Genomic DNA, 21,726 nt, shown 5'->3' with positions numbered 1-21,726 from the left:
TGACTCAGACAGCTTTACTAACCAACCAATCTAAAATTATAGTTAGAAAGGCAGACCCAAATTCCACACTAAGCACCCAAGTCTGATCCCTATTGACCACATCACCCCACACAAACACACTGTGACACTTTGTAGCTAAGTCTTGAGGGCAATGGCAGCACAAAAATTGTGCTTGGGAAGCAGTTTCCAGATGTAGGAAAGTGACTTTCAGGCACCACTCCAAGTGACAGTCCCCACCTGAGTGGGGCACAGCAATGCCAGCAGCTGCTCAGCAGCCCTGCCAGCTGAGGGGCCAGGCAGTACCAGCTCTTCTTCACAGGATGGCAGGAAGGAAGAAATCAACCCCATTCCACATGATCTGAAGAACAGGGTTACTTGCATTCTTTAACACCCCTGGTACTGGGACCATTTTTAAAGAAGAACAGGCTACAAGCCAACACTTTCATTAAAATGAATGTATTTAACAAGAGCAAATCATGAAGTAAGATTTCTTCTTCACCATGCCACAGTTTTGTCTGCCAAGTTCTACTTGGAAAAGTTCTAATGCCAGATGTTGTCTGGCTAAACAAGGCACATAATGAAAAATAATTTTCATTTAGTACTTGGTCTTTTCAAAAAGCTGTAAAAATATTATTGTAAAATAGGCAAACACCATCCCAGCAAAATTAACTACTTAATCTCCTTGCCCTGATATATAACGAACATAATTTGAACTCTAAACAAGTCAGAAGCTTGTTTTCCAGATGGCACCATTAACACCAGCAAACATCATTCAGGGGCTCTCTGCTAACAATAAACAGGAAATTACAGGAAAGAACATATTGTTTGAAAGAAGCGAAATACTTATCTACCTACCCCACTCAAATGACACAAGCTGGGCAAGGCAGTACATTTCTTGTTTCCTCCTGTGCTTTCAAATTCATTAAAACCTTGTGCATCAAAATTTCTGTACTATCTGACTTAGGAATGCCTTTTGTTTCTTCTGTTCAGGGTTTTCTACATGTTGAGAACATCACAGCCATTTCAGTAATACTCTGAATAATATAGGAGGCACCATTAGTAAGTCAGTGTTAAATAGTTAAATGGAATTTACACACATAAGAAAAACAACAATCTACAGAAAGCAGTTTGCTAAACTGATAAAAGCTCGAATAAGAAAAGCAGTTCTCTGGCAGCTTATATGGCAAAGTCTCCTCCTTTCTGTCCTGCTCCACTTGGCACACACAGGAGCATGGAAGAGCTCTGACCCCTCTTAGCTCTTTTTGCTCAGGAGAATGTGTTAGATAAGAAAACGCACTTCAAAAGAAAGCTGAAGAAACAACATGGGAACGTTTTACAACACCAGGCTGTAGTTACTTTATTGCAATTACATTGCAGATTAACATGTACATAATGGTATTTGCAAAGATGGGGGAAAAAAAAGAGAAAAATTAAAAATGTGCAGCCTTATGGTGAACTACCTCCTTCAATGAGAAAAAAAAAATGGTGTTATTGCAGTAAACTTGTTGAACTTGTTTGTTCTAACAGAGCTGACTGCGAGGGGAAAGAAACACTTTCTGTGGTTATTTTCAACATACTGCCCAATCTCTCCCACCCAGTTATCAATTCTATGTACTTGCACATGTGACCTATGAATATAAATAACAGATAGTTAATTAAAAATATGCCTGTGGGTTGATCCTGTAGTTGTAGGGTAAAGATGGAGGAACAGGTTGTGGAGATCAAATTTAGAATATCTTAGTATATACAGTTCTTGTAACCAGCAATATTTTTCCTCTGCTTAAAAGATAACCAAGAGGATAATTAAACAGGCCAAGCATGAATGACTCTAGTTTCATGGTTGCCATTATCAATCTACTTCTTCATATGGTATTTAGGTCAGTCTCTGAAGGTAAAAGGCCCAAAGCACAGTCAAGGTGTGTTTTAGAACAAGGATGGCCAACACATTCTTTCAATTCAGCTCAACACTAAACAAACAACTACATAGGAGTACCTGCACCCCCCATAACAATACCATAAGAAGTGATGACTGTAACTCATCACCCTTGTTCTTAAGCTTTTTTTCAGTCAGAAAATATCTTGTGTATTCCTCCCACATAAGAGTATTGCAATGGAAATGCTGTCAGTGGAAGCTTTTATTTTCCAGCTTTGCTAAGAACTCATGCCTTTTTAATGTCAAATTTTACTCTGTCTTGAATATAAAAATTTCCACAAGACAGGAACACTCATCTTTCAATACTTCATATATCTTTTATGGCAATTAAAATTGATTTCACTAGCTGTTTTGTGTCAAGTGTGTTAATGCAAACCAATGAAGTCTATCAGTTATTCAAGGCTCACAAGCACTGCAGTCGCTCAAATGAAAGCAGGCAAGAGAAAGCAGAAAAGTTTAAGCCAGCACATTGCATTCATAGAAGAAATTAAGACCAGGGCTGTAGAAGAGTGGTTAGTACTTAATGTTTGCTGTAGTTCCAACTCTGCCACCAAGAACTCAAGACTGTAAAGCTTAGCTCATCATCAGGCTGTTCTATACATCAGTTCCCAATATAGTTAATTCTGCTTTCCCAGAGACAGATTATTCAACACAAATTAGTTAATGGATATTGTAACAACAATATTATTAATAAAATTTTAGTGATTTTGGATTTTTTCGTCTGTGTGATAAAGTCTTAGGCTTAAGATATAAAATGACACCGCATACTTCAATATTTCTGTTTCACTTAAAAAAATGGAAAAAAAGTATTTGTGATCTGCAGAGTATGATGCAGATGCATTTGACTTTGCTGCAATTATGTCATCATACTACAGAAAGATAGCTACTTACTTTTTGAAGCTTTACACATTACTTGGCACATTGGCCACATAAAGTAAGATTCCAGCTTTGTTGCTGTAAGCTCAAATGGGAATTTAGCATTCATTCTGTCATAGGCAGGCATTTTTACCATTTCTGCTGGGTTTTGATCAGAAATAGGAAATGTTTAAAAAGGAAACATTTCAGTTTCTTAAATACTTTGCTGGGATGCAATTATTGTCCCTTACCTCTGAAATTTAGCCATTAAATTGACAAAAAGGCAGTCAATCCACAGTAGGGGATCAGTCCAAGTGAGATTGTAAAATACCAATGCTTAAAATTTTAAATCACAAAAGAAAGACGCCATTTCAGGTTAAAGATTAACTAATATAGCTAAACCTCATCTTTGGACTCTATTGAAGACTCAAACCCAACAAACTCTTCCACATTCATACAAAGTTTTGAAGAATGGACTTACACAATCTAGATAAGAAATATGTTCATTGCAAAAGACTTTAAAGACAAATAAAGTAAACCGAGGTTGTCACAAGATTTCCTTCCCAGTATTCTAATGCAAATCAGTAATAGATGCAATAGCTTCCCAACCCTTTTAATACATACACAACTGAATCACATCATGTGAGTATCACTGTAGTTGGCTGACTTGATGCAAAGTGTCTGATCGCATATTTAGCAAAAATGTTTTACACACACTTTAGACAAACACTGCTTCCAAACCTCCAGCATTTTAAGTGACATTGTGTATGAGACTTCCACTCTTGAATTCTGACATCTTTAAAGGCACATAATAGTCCTTTCATGTAAAGGAAGATTTTTACTTGTATATATAGGCACACAAAGTGGATCATACACACACTCCCATTACACAGAACATCCTCAATTTTCTCAGTGGTCTTCTAACCACTAGGAATCAGTGTCTTCCTTCAAAAAAATCTACTAAAGTTATTTCAGGCAGAAAGAATCAATAGAGTGCACACTGAATAATAAAAGTGTTTGTCGATTTACTTTCCTACCAACACAAACACATTAAAGCTCTCAGCAGTGGATTTACTCAGCTCAAGGGAGTTTTAGCCCCTTGCCTGCTAATATCACCCTTGGCCAGGTGAACACAGTTTTCTTCTTAGGTCACAGCTACAGTGCCTGAATTCCAGATTAAACAAGAGGTCAAAGACCATGAACAGGGAATTACAAAGAAAAAAACTGGTATTTTAAAGGATCACAATTTCTTATGCCTTTTGAGCTTGACATTTTATTTGTTCACACAGTTATTGGAGGCTGTCCCCATGACAGTCAAGCTATCATGCATAACAAATTATTTTTTTAAACAAACACAAGCTGGGCACTTCTAAGTGCTTTGAATGAAAAGGTGAAAACCTAGTGAGAACAGGATAAAAGGAAAACTGAAAGCACCTTCTCAGACAGGAAGTAACAATGAAGCATTCATACAAAATATGTAAGTTTAAAAGAAATTACAGGTTTTACAAGTGAATATTAAATCTCATGGAAACTCTACTGAAAAAAAGATTAATGCATTAAGCAACACCCACACGAAGAGTATGATGGAAACCTGTATGGCATACACACTTTATATGATCATGACTTTATGCATTCATTTGGGCTCAGAAAAAGAACTGAAAGGAATGTGCAGTAGGAGGAGGATAAAACCCAGGTGCTGGGAAGAATAAAGGATCTGAGATGACAAGATACAAAACAAGATTTCTGGATTAGCCCTCCCATTTTATAGTACAGGAAGAACTCCTGAAGTGACTGAAAACAGTCAGGAACAGCTAAGCATACGCACAACAAAATATGTTCAGTCCTACCCAGTGGGAACACACCTCCAACTCACTGAGCACACACCTAGGAAAATATATAACCATTTTCACTATTCCATGAGAAGATCTGAGAATTGACATAGATGAAAATTGTTATCAAGGTGGCCCAGCAAAGTGAGCCAAGCAAAGGTAAGTAGGCAATCTTACAAATGATCTTACAAATTTTAGGTTTAGGTATAGAATTTTAAACGTAGTTTTCTTAACCTTTTGTTTGAATAAACGTGACTAAGACAAAAAACAGAGCAGCAAAAAGGCCAGAAAGAAATAACAACAACCTCAACTACTTCCCAGAAAAAACAGGATATGATTTTAAATACATTTAATAAATGACTTTATATGTTAAGTAGTTCCTCCAACTAAGGATACAAAAAAAATTTACAAACTTATTTTTTCCCCTAATTAATAAAAAAAGATATAGTGGGTTGGACAGGTGGATCCAGCTCATATTTACATCTCTAAAGATAGGGAGCAAGGCTTCTCATCTAAGTCCCCTAAACAAACTAGAATGCAGGTTACATGGAAAAGTGAGAGATTAAGAAACAGAATATGAAGACTAGAAAAAACAGCTTTCATTCTCCCAGGGGAAAAACTATCAGTTTAGACACATAGGGATATAAAATAAGGCCTAAATCACTCAATGCATTTGAGTGAAAGAAAAAAGGACTAATACCAAGATGCCAAAATCTGTCAATGATTCTGTGTTATTCAGAAAAAAAAAAGAAAAAACCAAACAAAAAAACTCAAGCAAACCCAGCAGGATTTAATGACTAATTAATTGAAAAAGGTTAGATGAAATGCAGCAAACCAGGAAGGCACTTTATCACTGCACACACAGCGATAAGCTCTGAGCTATTATCACTCAGCGCAACACCTTAGAGTTGTAAGTGTTTTATGAAAAACACAGTTCAGTACTAATCAGACACTATTATCAGAGCTTTATAATCTGGGGAAGAAAGTGAGGAGAATGAAATGGAGTAGGCAAATAGAGAGACTATTCAGTGTCTTTCCAAACACAAGAACTCAAGGGTGTGAACAGATTAAAAGTATTTGGCTAATGCCAAATATTTCTATGAGTTTAAAAAGGCTTTTCAAAAATGTTTAGGCTGCAAATAGCTAAAGAACGTTCTGAACAAAATAAAGGATAGCAGAAACACTGCATTTAGAAAAATGCCCCCTGGCTCTAACAGGTGTGCTGTAAATAACAGAGTAAATAATTCTCAGGAGAAAGGTAGCAAGAATCTTGAACCTGACAAAGCCTGTTACCAATCTCTAATATTAGCACTGAGTATTGACAGCAGCTTCTGTGAGCCTTCCTGAACTGGAACACACCCATGCTAGCTCAGGTGTAAGAAAAAGCTGGATGGCATCCAGAGGAAGAAAAACGGCACTTCATGTTTTCCTTAGCTTTATTCCAAAAGCTCACTACTTAACTTCAGTGGGTTTTCTACTTATAAGAAGTCACAGGATGTCAGGCATCTCCCTCAGTGTCACGTTATTAACTGACAGAGTAATTGAGACGTTTGATGGAGTAGTATGGAACACGATTTCATCCCCAGGCACTTCCACCAACTAAATTACTGGGGTGGGAGCAGGGAGTGAAGAATGTCTTCTTTGACATTAGATCTTCTCCCACATATGAACAAATTCTCCATCTACCATGAAGAGCACTGATGTCTGAACTGAACTTTGTCACATTGCACAGCATTGTACTTGGAGCTTCAGGCATACACCACTTTATTGCTTTAGCAAGAAGGCTTTACTGTAATTGAATCTGAAAGGGAGTAACTGTCTCAATCACAAGGAAAATTACTTGCTTCTACTGTGAGTGGATACTAGTATGAATAAACTATATTCACTGCTAAACTCCACTCCTCCCACCACACTCCACAAGGTAAGATGAACAAATGGATGTGTAGGTGGAGATTGATATGGCACAGAAAAGACAGATATAGAATTATTGTATTTGAAAAAGCCTCTTCTATGACTGTCATTATCAAGACTTGAAGCTGGAATTTTATTTAACCTTTTTTCTGTTTAGGAATTTCCATACAAATATGCCTCTGAAGTGCAACATGCAAAGCTTATCCCATTCTTACTATTAATAAGAGTGCTACAGCAGTACTTCCAGATAGGTTCTAACTGTTTTACAATTAAGTTTAGAATCACAAAAGCAGTCTTTGCCACAAGTTTCATCAGAGAAAAAAATAAAATGTAGCTGTATAACCCAGCATTGGATTAGGCTGAAAAAGAAATAGCCAGTAAAAGGTCAAAAACATGCTATGAATCCTGTGCCAAAAGAATTTGGGGTGGTGCACCAAAGGACCTACATCACCTTAACTATTACTGCTGGAAGACAAAGACAATCAGCTTGCTGGAAGCCAGTCAGTTTTTAATACTAATTTTTCATCCTCAGTTTGCATTCAACAGTGCTGAAGTGTGCTCTGTTCCCTAGATTTCAATGCCTTTGCTAGAAATAACCCAAAATTAACTACAAGAAAAAGCATCATTTGGTTTCTTACAAACCAAGCATCCAGCTCTGAAGACAATGCACCTGCAAAATCTCTGTATTTGCAAACTACTTTGAAGCACTGGCATCTTTCAGCTCTGCATGACTAAATGGCATTCTCAGACAACTGCTGAAAGGGAATCCTTCTCCTATAGCTCAGTTTTCATCAGCCTTGCTCTCTATTCATTCACTATTTACCTTCCGTATAGTACAGTCAGAAATTGTTATAGCTTCTCCTGAAGTCAGTAGATGTCTTACTGCACTGCTCAAAACTGTGATAGGATTGGATTATAATCATCTGGTTTTATTGTGGTACTTAAAAAAACAGAAAGAAAAAACAAGAACAAAAAAACCCAAACCCCAAAGCATGACTGAACCATCAGAAAAACACCCTGCTGCAAACATGAAGCAGTTCATTTATGTTAGAAAGTGAATGAACTTGCTTTCACAATTTTTCACAAATTAAATACACTAGCTATAGGAAATCCTTTTGTGGTGGATTCTCAGTAATAGCTCATTTGCTAGTATGAAGGAAACTTTTTAACATGGGAGAGGGAGCAGGCAACAAGAATGCATGCACACACAAACTAAATAATTGAAGCCTATTTGTCAAGCAATAAATAATCAAGAAAAAGTAGGAAAATGAAAGCTTATGGGGGTACCTGCCCATGGATATCAACCAAAACAGGCAGAGCAACACATTTTGTGCAGAATCTAGAAGGAAGAAGAAGATTTTGTGCAGAAATACCTAGAAGGTATTTCTTTTGGAGTCATGTCCTATATAATCCAGTTCCTTTTGGAAGTGCATGGTGGTAATTCTGATAGTGTTACACTGGATTTTCTGCAGAAAAAAAGTTCTTTCTGTAAGCACACATCTGGTAAGTTAATAAAAAAATCAAACAAATTCAACAATTTAAAGGAACAGCACACAGCTTTTTATTGCAGATTTTATTTTCAGTATGAAACAAGCTTTCTGGAATTTCAGACATCCTTAGGAATAAAGGCCTACACAATTAATGCAAAATAAAAATAATTTCTTTTGTTAGAAGATGCTATGTAAGCTCATCTCTTAAGTGAAAAATGTCAGATCTCCTCCATTCATCCACAGGTAGAATATGTACTTTTAGAAAATTTGATCTGTACATTTTAAAACAGTAAATGCAGATTATAACAGCTTTTTTGTGTCATTGGATTGTATTGTTCAGCTCACAGTGCTCAGGAGAGCCAGCCTGAGTCTCTAGAGAAATCCTCCTACTCACTTTCCACAAGTTCCAAAAGCTCAGTGGTATTGTGTCCAATAACTGGGTAGGAGTAAAGTCTCTGGAAAGACTGACATTCTACTTAAAAGCTGGCATCAAGCATCATGTCATAAACATGATTTGTACATATCAAATATACTGACAGAGGAACTGACTGGAGGAAAAGAAGAAATACTTTGCTCAACAAACATCAACGATTTGAAAAAGGTTTTATTAACTCTAGATGCTTAGCTGCTCATCCATGAGTGTTGAATCCTTTTATCCTTTCAGAAACCTCCTGAATTCTTAACTGCATAGTAAGGGCTTGGTACAATTAAGAGTACATTGCACATTTTTCTTTTACGCCTCTAACCTCCATGGTAGGATCTTAAGATAGTCCTACTTGTCCCAGGAACAATTCCAAGTTCTTATACTCCCATATTTTGGCAGGCATTCTGCTTTAAAAGGTGATAACAGCGATGGGAGAGAAGGGAATAACACTTGCTTACAGAGCTGTTCAAGTCTAGGACTCAACCCTGTTTTCTCTGGGAGGAGCAATGCATTTGTAGATCTGGCAATAGTCTCAGTCACACCACAACTGCAAGTCATCAAATAGCATTAAACTGAACTGGGAACAACTTCTGCACCCCTACAATTACCCTCTCATGACAACTTACAAACGCAAATTGTCATGAGAGCAATAAAAAAAAAGCGTCTAGGTGGAAGACTAAGAGTGATATAGACTATACATTTTAAAAGTGGAGGAAAAACCATTCTTCAAATCTGTATTTTTCTAGCGTAGCTATTACTGTATGATGATCTTTTAAACTTATTAAAATAATTTTATATGTAACTAGTGAACCAGTCCTGCTGCTTTTTCTATGCAGGCATCTCTGGTTGAATCCTTTATGGATGAACTGGGATAAATTTAACATACATCTGCAATTCCAACACTGTAGAGTTAAAAATAAATTAGCATTTTGTCATTTCTTAGTTGATAATCATCAATATTTACCATTTTCACAAAAAAAAAGAAAGGAGAAAGCAATGAAAAACAATGTGAGAAGATGAGACCCAGAGCTCACCAAGCCCACATTTTTGTAGGTGCAGACAGAAAGTTATTATAACAACCTGCACAATGCACATGGAATTTCAGCAATTCTGCAGTTCGAACACTTCACCACACTGACACTCCAGCAGTCCATTTGCTGTCTAAACAAAGGGGCCCTTAAAAAAGGAACATTCCAACTTTTTAGCAAATCCACAAATCCAGTGACTTAAGCATTTCTAATAATTAACTTTTCAAAGGACTAGCTTTACATCCCAGTTTCCTGTTCCCAGTCTCACCTTCTAACTTTCACAATGAAGGGGGGCTGCTGCTGCTGCAAGGAGCCCTCCAGCAACACAACAGTTCCAAGTCTCTCCTTGATTACTGTACTGGAACAGGGATTTGTCTGCACAGTGGAACACACATACTGGATCTCTTCTGAAGGAAACTGAATTGGAAGATTCCAATCACTAGATTAAATTCTTAAATTTGCACAAAAGGAATGTCAAATCTTTCACACCAAAGAATTTACAGGGCCACTCCCATTTCATTACATCATTCACTAATATAGCTCTTCCCTTTCTACCCTCCTTTCTTTCAGCACCCTGGAACTATGCTAGAAATTTTGTTATCATAAACAGATTAGGAAACTGATCCACCTGGAAAATAATTAATGAAGACTGAACTAGGGCACCTTCCATAATCTGGTTCATCATATGAATATAAAAAATTGATAGCAGGAATAGTATCTTTGTTATCAGCCAAAAAAACCATTTATGTATTTCAAACGGAGGAAGAGGGAAAGATGGAGAATGTTTCCTCAAATAAATGGGTGTTTAATCCTCCTCCCATATAGGGCAAAAATACCAGCATGTTACTGACAATAGCAACAGACATGAAAAAGCCTACTTCCATTGTTCTGCACCAACAATGATGATGTCCCAAAATTTTATCAAAAAATAGTCATTAACTTTTGTTTGGACAGAATCCTTTCTCTCCCACAGCAATAACTGGTAAATGAGCTTTCTAGGAGCCTGAGTATTCAAAGGTAAAGTTTGAAGGGGCATTAATAAACTGACAGATAAATTATTAAATAATTAATATTTCAAGGCATAATCCTCCCCTTCAAATAATCAAAGGTTTTGCTGAGATTTCTTCAAGCTTTGCACAAACACTTCAGTTTGCCTCAAGAGTTAGTCTGTAATAGCTAACTGCCAAAAAGTAAAGACACAGAAGTGCTAAAATAGAGCTTTGAAGCAAAGGCCCTTTGTAACCTTAAGTGGAAGAAGGTAACACTTGGAAAATATTTGTAAATTAGAAAGGTTCCCTTTTTGTTAGCTATCATTTGGCAATGCCTTGGAGACACACTGTTATAAATTGTTGCAATGCATTGTAAACTGTTTAGAAGATTTTTTTACTGTTTATAAATTTGAAGCCAGTCAATTAATAAAATAATTTTCTTCTTAGAGGTACAAAAAGCTTTCATAACCTAAGTACACACAGAACTCTGTATATCTACAAACAAAATATAATAATTTGATTTCTGTCTGCAAAGCTTTTTGTACAAACACCTTCCCATGTGTTCTCAATTCTAGAACAAGAGATTACAGCAAAACCATGGACAAAAAACCCCAACCAGTTCTTTAACCAAAGAGACCTTTCTTCAAGCACTGCAACTTAGCTTTGCAATTTCTCCTTTTCAACCTTACTGGCTAGAAAATGTGTATGAATGACGTAATAAACCAGTAATAATCTGTTTCACGCACATATGAAAAATTACCATCTTCTCCCCAGCTTCTCTAGTACCTTAGCATGACCACTTTCACCTGCTGACTGCCAATTTTTATGAAAGACACTTTACATGCTTGAATGTACTTCAGCATTACAAGACATGGGAACTCCTCCAGATAACCTCTAGCACAATAAATGCTCACCTGGGGTGAGAGTCATCCAGTTCAAGTTATCACTGTGGCTGAATTGAAGCAGTTATTTGAATCCAGACATGATAGTCAAGTATCTGATCACGACTGTATTGTGAAAAGTGACTCTCAATTCTGCTTTCCTTTCATCTGAATCAAACCATCTCCTGGGACACAGAGATCTCTTTCCAACTCAGCAATACAGGGCGCTTACCTTAACTGCAGACTCAGGCATCTCTTTCAAAGAACATTAATAGCAGCAGTACTACAGATACTCACATACTAACTAAGTCACCACGTTGAAAGTGCTTTTTTCCAAGCTCTGTTCTGTGTGTAAATAGAGGAAATGGTTTCTATAGCAAGAATTTTTAAGCCTACTGGGAGAATTTGGTGTTGGGAGCTCCAGAGCTCTCCCCCAAGCTCTGTCTTTTCACACTGCTTTAAGGCTGTATCTGAAGGAAGGAGATTCTACAGAGTGGATGAAACACAGAAACCAGAAAGGGGTATGTAGCACCTGGACCAGAAAACTGAGTGGCCTGTGCACCTGAGAGGCATAAAAGTGTCTTATGAGATCAGAGTCTTAATCTGTTTCAAAAGACATCACTGGCAAGCAGACACTGGTCTTCCTTGATATACACAAACTCTCCTGTAATTTGCTTACATGAATACTGATGACTCCATGGCTTTAAAATTTCAGGAGCCCTAATTAGTAGTGTATATGCTTTGCTCACTAATAAGCTCCCTGTCCATGAACATCCTTGAAAGAGTAGCCATTTTTTCCTCATTTATTTTTAAACATGAAAGCTGACATATTGACATCCACTCCATTCCTACATACACAAGGAATGGAAAACCAAAGCCATACATAAGCAGAATGCAAGAGTTTTGAGTAGAAATAGGAATGCTCTCCTTTTCTTTTTTAACACAACAAAACCTGTATCTATAAATTATCCTAATGATTATTTTTTCATTAAATTAAATTTGCTAAGTAAAGTCTCAAAACACTGTTACCTCCCACTGTGAAAGAAATTATTCAAGGAATAACATAAACATTACCTAACAATACATTAGCAGAACAGAGACTGAAAATTGCTAAGAAAATGGCAGTTTAAGAGTTTGATCCAAAGGAAGTACCTGTTCTGCTGAGGCTATTGTTTGTGTTTAAGTGCTTTACTGAGTCAGAGCCAAGGCATTCATTAATTTGTTGGATTACACTACAAGATAAGGATAATGCTGCCAGAACAGATGATGTGATTTGTGCTTCCAGGAAACAAATTACTTAACATTCACTTTGATGCTATAGCCTTAAACACAGTGCATATTAACAAAAACTGGAAGAAAAAGGACAGATCAGGAATACAGATGGTGTCAAGAATATTACATGAATTAGTAAAATGGTTGAGGTAAGAAAGGACCATTGGAAGTCACCGGTTGCAACCCCTCTGCTCATGCAGGTTCACCTAAGTTGGCTGCCCAGGACAGTGTCCACATGGTTTTTGAGAACCTCAAAGGATGCAGACCCCACCACCTCTCTGGACAACCTGTGCCAGTGCTCAGTCACTGTCACAGGAAAAACAAAGTGTTTACTGATGGTCAAAGGGAACCTCCTATTTGTGCCAGCTGCCTCTGATCCCTGTGTTGGAGACTTCTGGAAAGATCGTGGCTCCATCCTTTTTGCACCTTACCTTCAGCTATTTATGCACATTGATAGATCCCCCCGAGACTTCTCTCCCTCAGGCTGAATAGCCCCAGCTCTCTCAGCTGTCTCCCACAGGAGACATGCTGCAGCTCATTCATTATCTCTGTGGCTCTTTGCTGAACTCTCTCCATGACTCTCATGCACTGAGTAGTCCAGAACTGGATGAAGCACTCCAGTGCTGACTGGAGGGGAAGGATCTCCTTCCACCTGTTGGGCAATGTTTCAACTACTGCAGCCCAGTATACCAGTGACCTTCTGTGGGGGAAGGGCATATGGGCCTCTGGTAGACAGTCCTGAGCTGAAACTGCCTTTCCAAATAATTGAGATATACAGAGTATGTTTCTCCTTCTTACAGAGAAATTATAGCCGACTTATTAAAAATTATACAAACTTAAATTTGTAACAGTAATTTAAATTTGAGCAAGATATTTAAGTCATTAAAGAGGAGTGTTCTACGACATATTTAGTAAGATTTGAGACAACTTTCTGTATATTAGTGTGCTGATCTTTTCTGTCCTCTTCTCCATCACTCTGAGTTAGTCATGATCATAGTGACTATTGAAAATTACCCAACTTCTTAATCTTCCAAGAAGGAAGTCAGAACAGCCCTTTCCAGAACATCTGGTCTGGAGCATATTTCCTTTCATACAACCAAACCACAACATGCCCTGGCTGAGAGTCATAATCCTTCCCTTCTCCTAGACTTGTGAGAAACTCAAATGTTACTTATCAGTAAGGGCTCGAGTGATTCCCAGGAACACTCTTCAGTGTTCAGCCTTCTCTGTCAGTTCGTATTTTTAAAAATTTCTGAAGTGCTAATTTTATGTTTGACATATCAGTTTGTTTTGTATTTGTTTTAATAGGTACATCTTTGAATTTGTATTTTTATTTCGAGTTCTTTCTAAAGTCCTACTAAAATGCCCATTTTTAAGTTCTGATGACCAGAACTTCCTTTCTTTATGTTCATAAAGTTTTCAGTTCTAGAAACTGTTAGCACTATGACAAATGGCATAACCCTAAAACCGTAAGTCATATAAGAATATACTGTATTATGTATTATTGAAGATATTTTCTATCTAAATTCACTAAAATCTTGGTTGTTAGAGATTCCAGCAAGACACTATGGCAATGGTAGCTCATTCTGCTGCATTAAATACTTGAGTATATTAAAGGCATGGGAAGGGCAATGACAGTGGCACCAGGCACACATAATATTTTAATGGGAAGAGACTTAAAGCAATCAGGAATGAGTCACAACTGAAAAGAAGAAATACATCAATGCTCAAAAGCCCTCTTTAATAAGCAGCATCTCTAATACAGTGCTGCATAGGTAGGGATCATTAGCAAATAAACAGGACTGTAAAGAGAACTTAAAAGTGATTTTAAAAGTCCAACATTTGTGTAAAGTAAGAAAATCTCCAAATTAGCTAGAAAAGAATATCTGACAGAACCCATGTGCAAAACAGCACTCGACTGATTCCAGAACCTTGCATGAATGCAGGCACCAACAACAGAAACCTATGTATTGCTTTTTCAAATCACAGTATAACTAAGGCCAAGATAACTTCATACCACATTCCTATTATAATTACTATTCTTTCTTTGTTCAAACATACTAAGAAACTGGAAATGAAGAAAGAAAACATATCTGTTAGCACTGACTCTAAATTAGCAACCACATAGGTAATGTTAGAGTGCCAAATCTCCATAATCTCTCAATTTTTTTACAAGTGGGCTAGATGACAAAATTGGTACTGAACACTGAGGCATAATAAAAATTCAGGTATCCAAAAAAAATTCTCCTTCATTGGGAACAGGGAACCCAGAAGGTTCCAAGAGTCAATTATAAATTAGATGCAAACAATAGATTTGCTGACACAGCCATAACATTGGCCTGAACTATGTGCAGAGCTCAGTTGCATCTGGTATGTGCCACAGAGATAGTTACACATGTAATAATTTTAAACTCTTGAATAGCCTTACTATCTTCAGTAGAGAAACTCATATTTGTGAATATAAGGGCATGTACATAAGCAGTTTCACAGTCAAAAGTCGAATTTTAAAGGAAGTTAAAGAGCAAGAGAAGAGCTAGACCTTGAGCACAAGACCATCTTGCACAGTGTAAGATTAGAAACCGAATTAAAACTGGAACTCAGCAGGTGAATACAGGAGCCAGGTGGTTTTTGCTCTACATTTCGCACAAGACCTTACTCTCATCCTATCAGTTTCCACAATCTTTGAAACTCAATGGTTTCATAGCAAGTGGGGGGAAAGAACCCCATCATTCTGCCTTTCACAGTGTATCACGACTGTAAATCCAAATTCTTATCTTACTGCTAATATAAATTTTGGCTTCATGTACCAGTTCATTATTCCATCAGTCTACATTACAGTAGTATCTTATGCATCCACATTAGAATTCATATTAAAGCTATAGTTATAGCGTGTGTTCTAGCCAAACAAAGAAATTAAATTGAAACATTATTATGCTAAATTTAATTAAATCTCCCTGCCAATTTTTCAAATAAAGTTATTTCCTATTGCTTTGTACAAACACGAAAAATTAGATAGGAAACCTTGAAAATATGCACAAAGGAAGCTGAAGTAGAAAAGAGTCTTCCACAAACAACAGGTTAAAAGAAATTGGAGAAATTTATTTTCCTACTTTACAGTGTCTTTAAACAGAGTCTTGAATACATATACATTAAACATTGGGAGATTGTTATGTGTAAACTGATTTTGCATAAGAATTCTTTCATACTTACCCTTTTTTTCTGTTTTCTCCCTGCTACGGGAGTAGCCAGGAACAGAAGAAGCTGCAGAATCTGCTGAAGATGTTCCAGGTCTCTGACTGTTCCCACTATGGCCCACAGGAGCAGCATTTAGCTGGGACCTTCCAAGATGCTGCTGGGGGTGAGAGGGACTTGAGGTGGGATCAGGATCTGAATTCATTTTAGCTGCCAAAGAAGAAAATAATGATAAATTATCAGAAAGCAGGGTTACAATGTAAAACTGAATGACTTTTCATTAATTTACAATTAATAAAAACCTGAAATTTGAATGTATTTGTATAACTAAGTAAACAAAAAGCCTAGAAAACATTAAGAAGGCTGATAGGAACTTCAAGATTTAGCTATACATTCTTCAGTAATTCCCAGCATGAGCAGCTATAGCTGAGTCTGACCATATATACAACATTGAGCCAGAAACGTGACTGCTTTTTTTCCTAACTAACAATAACAACTGGGTTACAAGTGTAAACAAATGCTGAAACTAATAATCAATCCTGTAAATGCTGCATATAAATTTCTTCTTTGAATTTAATGTTCTGCTTATACATGCTAGAAATAAAGACTAGCCCCAAACTTTTTATGGACATTTTATATAGACAAGAATAGAAAAACTTGTGTCCAAGGCCTGGTTAACTGTCATCACCTAATCAGGAGACAGAGAATAATGATAAGAAGGCAAAGCAGGAGGAGATGTAAACTCTGCATGGGAAATCAGAGGAGGAACACCACCAAGGATGCTGTTTTTAGATATTATCAACTTAAATGTCCATGTTTCAAAATTAGCTTACTTTAAATACATTTATGTCCAACTTAAAAAAAACCAAAACAATTCATACATGGCAGGGAGGCAAAGGCCTTATATGAGAGGGCCTTTTAACTATAAGTCCTCTCAAAAACAAGAGGGATCTCTGCTCTACAGTAAAAAGTTCCCTAAATAAGCAAACTTGCATAAAAATGCCTACTGAAAGTTTGGCTTTCACAAGACAAAAGTAGCAATGTATGCATATACTGCCACAGCATAACACATGGCAACTCTTGCTGCTTAAGAACAACTTCCCTGAAGTTAAGCGATTTGCAAGGAGCATTTTAGAATACATCCAGCAATAAACAATATTTTAAAATTCTGTATAAACACAGAATTAATTCAGAATACCAACCTGAAGATGTTCTTGTAAAGATAAAAGCAGTATAGCCAAAACCACAGACACCACTTAAACAACTTTTTCCAATCAAAGGACACCAAAATCACGACAGGGTGCTAACAGTACTAGCAATGTCTCACTGCTAAACATCATACTTGTGATTTGACAATTTGGCTGCAAAAATTAAGCTGCCCCAAACCAGAAAATATTTTACTAATACAACTAAATGCGTTTCTGTATTATGTTTCTACATCAAGTTATAAATAAACCAACATAGTTCAGTTCAACCTTCAAACAGCCCTCGGAAAACACAGAGATTAAAATACCTTCCCGGTAAACCAGCATGAGTATTTTTAACCATTATACAACCACAAAAAGTTACTGTGCCTCCAGTTTTAACTTGACCTTAGCGCTTTGTGAGAGGGACGGCGAGCGCGGCCAGGCCGCGCCCGAGGCGCCCCGCGGGGGATGCGCGGCTCGGACAGGTCCGGCTCCTTCCAGAACGGGCAGCACCGGCACGGCCTCTCCGGCACAGCCGTGAGCAGGAGCTCACCTCGCTATCGGCCAGCTCGCAAAAACATTCCCGTCCCAAAAGTCACTCTGCGCTTGTCCTACAAAGGGCACCACCAACTTTTCCTCCGGGCTGTTCACAAGCCAGCGGGCGGTGACTCCGCGCTGCCGGCGGTGACTCCGCGCCCGCCGCCGCCAGCCGCTCCCAGTCGGGAGCACCGGAGTTCGCTCGGCCTCGTTCCCCGCGAGGTGCGAGAGTGCCCGGGCGGCCCTGCCTCTCCGGAAGGCCAGGGAGCCCCAGCGGGGGGCGGGAGCGGGCCGGCAGCTCGGGCCGTCCTGCGCGGGGTCCCGCCCCTGGACGCTCACCGAGCCCGGCCGGGCGAAGTCAGCACCACGCACCCCCGATGGCGAAGCTCCCGCAGCTCCAGAGGCGGCCGGACACCGACTGGGGCTCCGCCGGCAGCCCGCAGCCCTGGGGGGCGGCGCTGCCCCGCCCATCGGCCGCGGCCCCCTCCCCTCTCCGCTGCCGTTCTCCGCCCTCGGCCCTCGGGGAGGGCTCCGCCGAGACCGGGCGGGGCCAGCGGCAGGAGGCGGAGGCGATAGCGGTCGCTGTCGGCCGGCGGGGCGGAGGGGCAGGCGGTGGCAGAGTCAGCGGTGCCGGGGGGGTACTGGTGTGTGCGGCCGCGCCCCGCGCAGTGACTGCGGGCGGGGGATGGCCGCCCACCCGTGGGACCGAGGGGTGTCAGGACGGGGGCGGGCTTGGGCCGCTGCAAAATGGCGGAGGCCGGTGGGGCCGCAGCTCCGTTCCAGCGGTGCAGCGGCTGCAGGGTCGGTGTGAGCCAGCCCCCTGTGAGGCTGCAGCGGCTGCAGTGGCTGCAGTGGTCGGTGTGAGCCAGCCCCCGGTGAGGCTGCAGCTCCGCTCCAGCGGTGCAGCGGCTGCAGGGTCGGTGTGAGCCAGCCCCCGGTGAGGCTGCAGCGGCTGCAGGGTCGGTGTGAGCCAGCCCCCGGTGAGGCTGCAGCTCCGCTCCAGCGGGGGAGCGGCGGCAGGGTCGGTGTGAGCCAGCCCCCTGTGAGGCTGCAGCGGCTGCAGGGTCGGTGTGAGCCAGCCCCCGGCGAGGGTGCAGCGGCGGCAGGGTCGGTGTGAGCCAGCCCCCGGTGAGGGTGCAGCGGCTGCAGGGTCGGTGTGAGCCAGCCCCGGTGCTGCACCGGACCTTCCGCCTCCTAGCGCGGGGTTTCTCGGTACAGGAGCGAAGGGAATGGGGAAAAAGGGCGGTATCCCAGTAGCTGATTTTTTTTTTAAATGTCCTCTAAGTTACTTCTACTACATCTACTAGCATTTCTGCCGCATGTGTGGAAGGCTGCTGGGCAGGAAGTGAACTGTAAACTTAAATGTAACTGTTGCTGTTGTTACGATGGTGAACTTAGTACATTTTAGAAATAATTTTTATTTTTGAGCTCTTTAAATAAATCAAGATCCCTATATGGTACTTTGAATAGCTTATAATTAAAACCCCAATGAATAAAAACTACAAAGTAGAATGGAGTAGAAAGATGAAGTTTAAATTTCAGTCATTCATATAGGTTACTTTGTTGATTTTCACAAGTTCCAAGTTTGCAGGAGATCATGGAGAGCTTTCATTTTTAAAAATGTCAGTTAAATCCTTTTGTTCACTACCTGCTGAGTTCCTTTTAATTCCCACATAAGAATGTGGTCCCCAGTGTCATTATTTCCTTGTCTTGGAAGGCATAAGACTTTTTTTTTTTTTAACACAAAACAAGTTTAAATAAACATGGCAAAGCTTCTGTTTACTTCAAATTTTTTTTTTTTTTTTTTACACAAAACAAGTTTAAATAAACATGACAAAGCTTCTGTTTACTTCAAAATAAACTTAAATTTGAAAAAAACCCCCACATTTAAGACAATCTCTTGTAGTCTGAGTGTAATGTGGTTTCATCAGGAATATGCAAGCCATGTGTTACCTTAGATTGACAGTATGACTTAACTCTGATATGACAAAGTTCTGCAATCTGCTCTCCCTGCTATTCACATTTCCTTCAAGATATTATTTTATACAATTGATTTGGTATTTAGTGGGTGTGCTTAACAGATGTAACATACTTAGGGAACAGGTGGAAATGAGGGTGGTAGCTGGAAAAGCAACTATAAAGGAAGTGTAAAATAAAGCCTCCCCTGCTGCTTTCCAGCACACGCAGAGTCACACATGGCAGAAGCAATTCCAGTTCAAGAGTAAAATTGCCACACTGGCTACTAACCCTCATAACAGCAAGGCTTGATGTAAAATATTCTTTGGTTGCTTTTGTCTCATCCTACACTGAAGATGCACATTGCTGAATTTGATCAGGTCCATCGTTAAAGCCAACTAAATCTGTGCAGTAAATGAATTGTCATGCACACCTTATATTCTCACATATGTTATATGAATACTGATAACACTAGTGAGAGTAAACCAACTCAGACATGATGACAGCTTCCATTATCAATTCCACTGATTTCACTTTGGCATTACTTGATCACAAATGATGAGTTCCCATCTGGCATTATCACAGTTGCAAATTGTTACAGTAGTTACTACAGGTACAGAGGATAAACATGGAAGTCCCTATAATAACATGGCACAGCCCCTGTTTAAATTTCAATTTCAGTTCTGACTCATGGCATCAGTATGGTTGTGGTTGGAAAGGACATCCTGACGTCAGCTGCTCTTCCCTCCTGCTCATGCAGGGCCACCTAGGGCTGGTTGCCCAGGACTATGTCCAGATGACTTCAGGAGGATCTCTAAGGATGGAGACTCCATCACCTTGGGCAGCCTGTGCCAGTGCTCGGTCGCCCTCCCAGTAAAAAAAGCACTTCCTGAAGTTCAGAGGGAACCTCCTGTGTTCCAGTTTGTGTGCACTGCCTCTGGTCTTGTAACCAACTGGACATCACTGGAAAGACCCTGGCTCCATCCTGTTTGCATTTTCCTTTCAGGTCTTCATGTACATTGATAAATCCCTCTGAGCTATCTCTTCTCAGGCTGAAGAGGATTATGATCAGGTTCTTAAAATTTTTAGAATGAGATGCCTCTGCCTGAATTAAGGTGCAAATGTGACCAGATGCCAGAGTCAGTAGTATGGATTTTATTTAACAGTAAATGAGAGAGAGAAAAGAGAAGAAAAAGAAAAGAAAAGAAAAGAAAAAGAAAGAAAAGAAAGAAAGAAAGAAAGAAAGAAAGAAAGAAAGAAAGAAAGAAAGAGAAAAAGAAAAGAAAAGAAAAGAAAAAGAAAGAAAAGAAAGAAAGAAAGAAAGAAAGAAAGAAAGAAAGAAAGAAAGAAAGAAAGAAAGAAAGAAAGAAAGAAAGAAAGAGAAAGAAAGAGAAAGAAAGGAAAGAAAAGAAAGAAAGGAGAAAAAAGATGGGAGGGAAGAAAAAGATAATGACAGATTCAGATTAAATAGAAAATACAACCACTCTGTGGATCTCAGTAGTGTCCTGTTGATCCTGTCCTGGTTTTCTTGGTGGTGAGGGTCCCCCGAAAACACAGGGTTCAATGGATTGATACACATTTGTGCCAGGTGGGAATGCTCAGGTATCTCCCCTGACGGGTGGGGGGCAATTTTGACACAGTCTCACAACAGACTGGATCTGTTGCATCCCTTTGCATCACATGCAAGGCCTCAGGAACCAGTCTGGGGAGCACTTTGGGGGTCTTTGATGGATTATCACACCCCTCAGCTGTCCTTCACATGAATGTGCCGTGGATGTGGCCTTCCCGGGGTGGGGGTTTTACAGCTGAGCCAGTTTGTGTGAGGGAGGATGGGTGTTCAGTATCTCTGACCAGAGGTTAGGCCACGCACCCAAAACTCTGCTCCCCCCTTGGTTGGGGACAGTCTGAACAAACCTGGCCTCAGCAGATGAGCCCGTGGGCTACAGCCTCCCCAACCTGAACCCAGCCAGGGATGATTTTCAGGACAGCTGTTGGGTTTGGTTATCTTGTGTTCTTCTCCCTCAGCCTTGTTTGCATTTCCCTAGACCTGAGATGATTGAGCAATACTGTCACCTTATCTCAGGTTCCCTTAGGTGGCTTAACCCACAGTCCAAGGTTGCATTCAGAGGCATAATCACAGTGGGGTGTGCTTTGATGGTCACAGCTTCTTTATACAATGTTCCCATAATGGGCAAAGCTCCTTCATAATGTTACAGCCATTAACCATAACATTTCAGTCTCT

At 39.8% G+C, this 21,726-nt stretch overlaps 1 protein-coding gene across 3 annotated transcripts in view; it reads right to left on the bottom strand.

Annotated features, from left to right (window-relative positions):
* Positions 1-18,003, bottom strand: part of WFS1 (wolframin ER transmembrane glycoprotein) — a 32,473-nt gene extending 14,470 nt beyond the window's left edge. Inside the window, exons 1-2 of one of the 3 annotated variants that reach the window (XM_041402705.1) lie at positions 17,868-18,003; positions 15,823-16,014 (exon numbers count right to left, since the gene is read on the bottom strand). In XM_041402705.1, the coding sequence (XP_041258639.1) occupies positions 15,823-16,009 (187 nt within the window). In that variant the 5' untranslated portion in view covers positions 16,010-16,014; positions 17,868-18,003. Of the gene's footprint in view, positions 1-15,822; positions 16,015-17,544 lie in introns of all 3 variants that reach the window. The other 2 variants (XM_041402707.1, XM_041402706.1) reach the window with 2 other exon arrangements.
* Between the last annotated feature and the right edge of the window lie 3,723 nt (positions 18,004-21,726).

The sequence above is a fragment of the Onychostruthus taczanowskii genome, unplaced genomic scaffold (assembly GCF_017590055.1).
Source record: "Onychostruthus taczanowskii isolate IOZ18803 unplaced genomic scaffold, ASM1759005v1 scaffold2, whole genome shotgun sequence".
Taxonomy (NCBI): domain Eukaryota; kingdom Metazoa; phylum Chordata; class Aves; order Passeriformes; family Passeridae; genus Onychostruthus; species Onychostruthus taczanowskii.
This window is presented reverse-complemented; position numbering and strand designations above follow the sequence as displayed.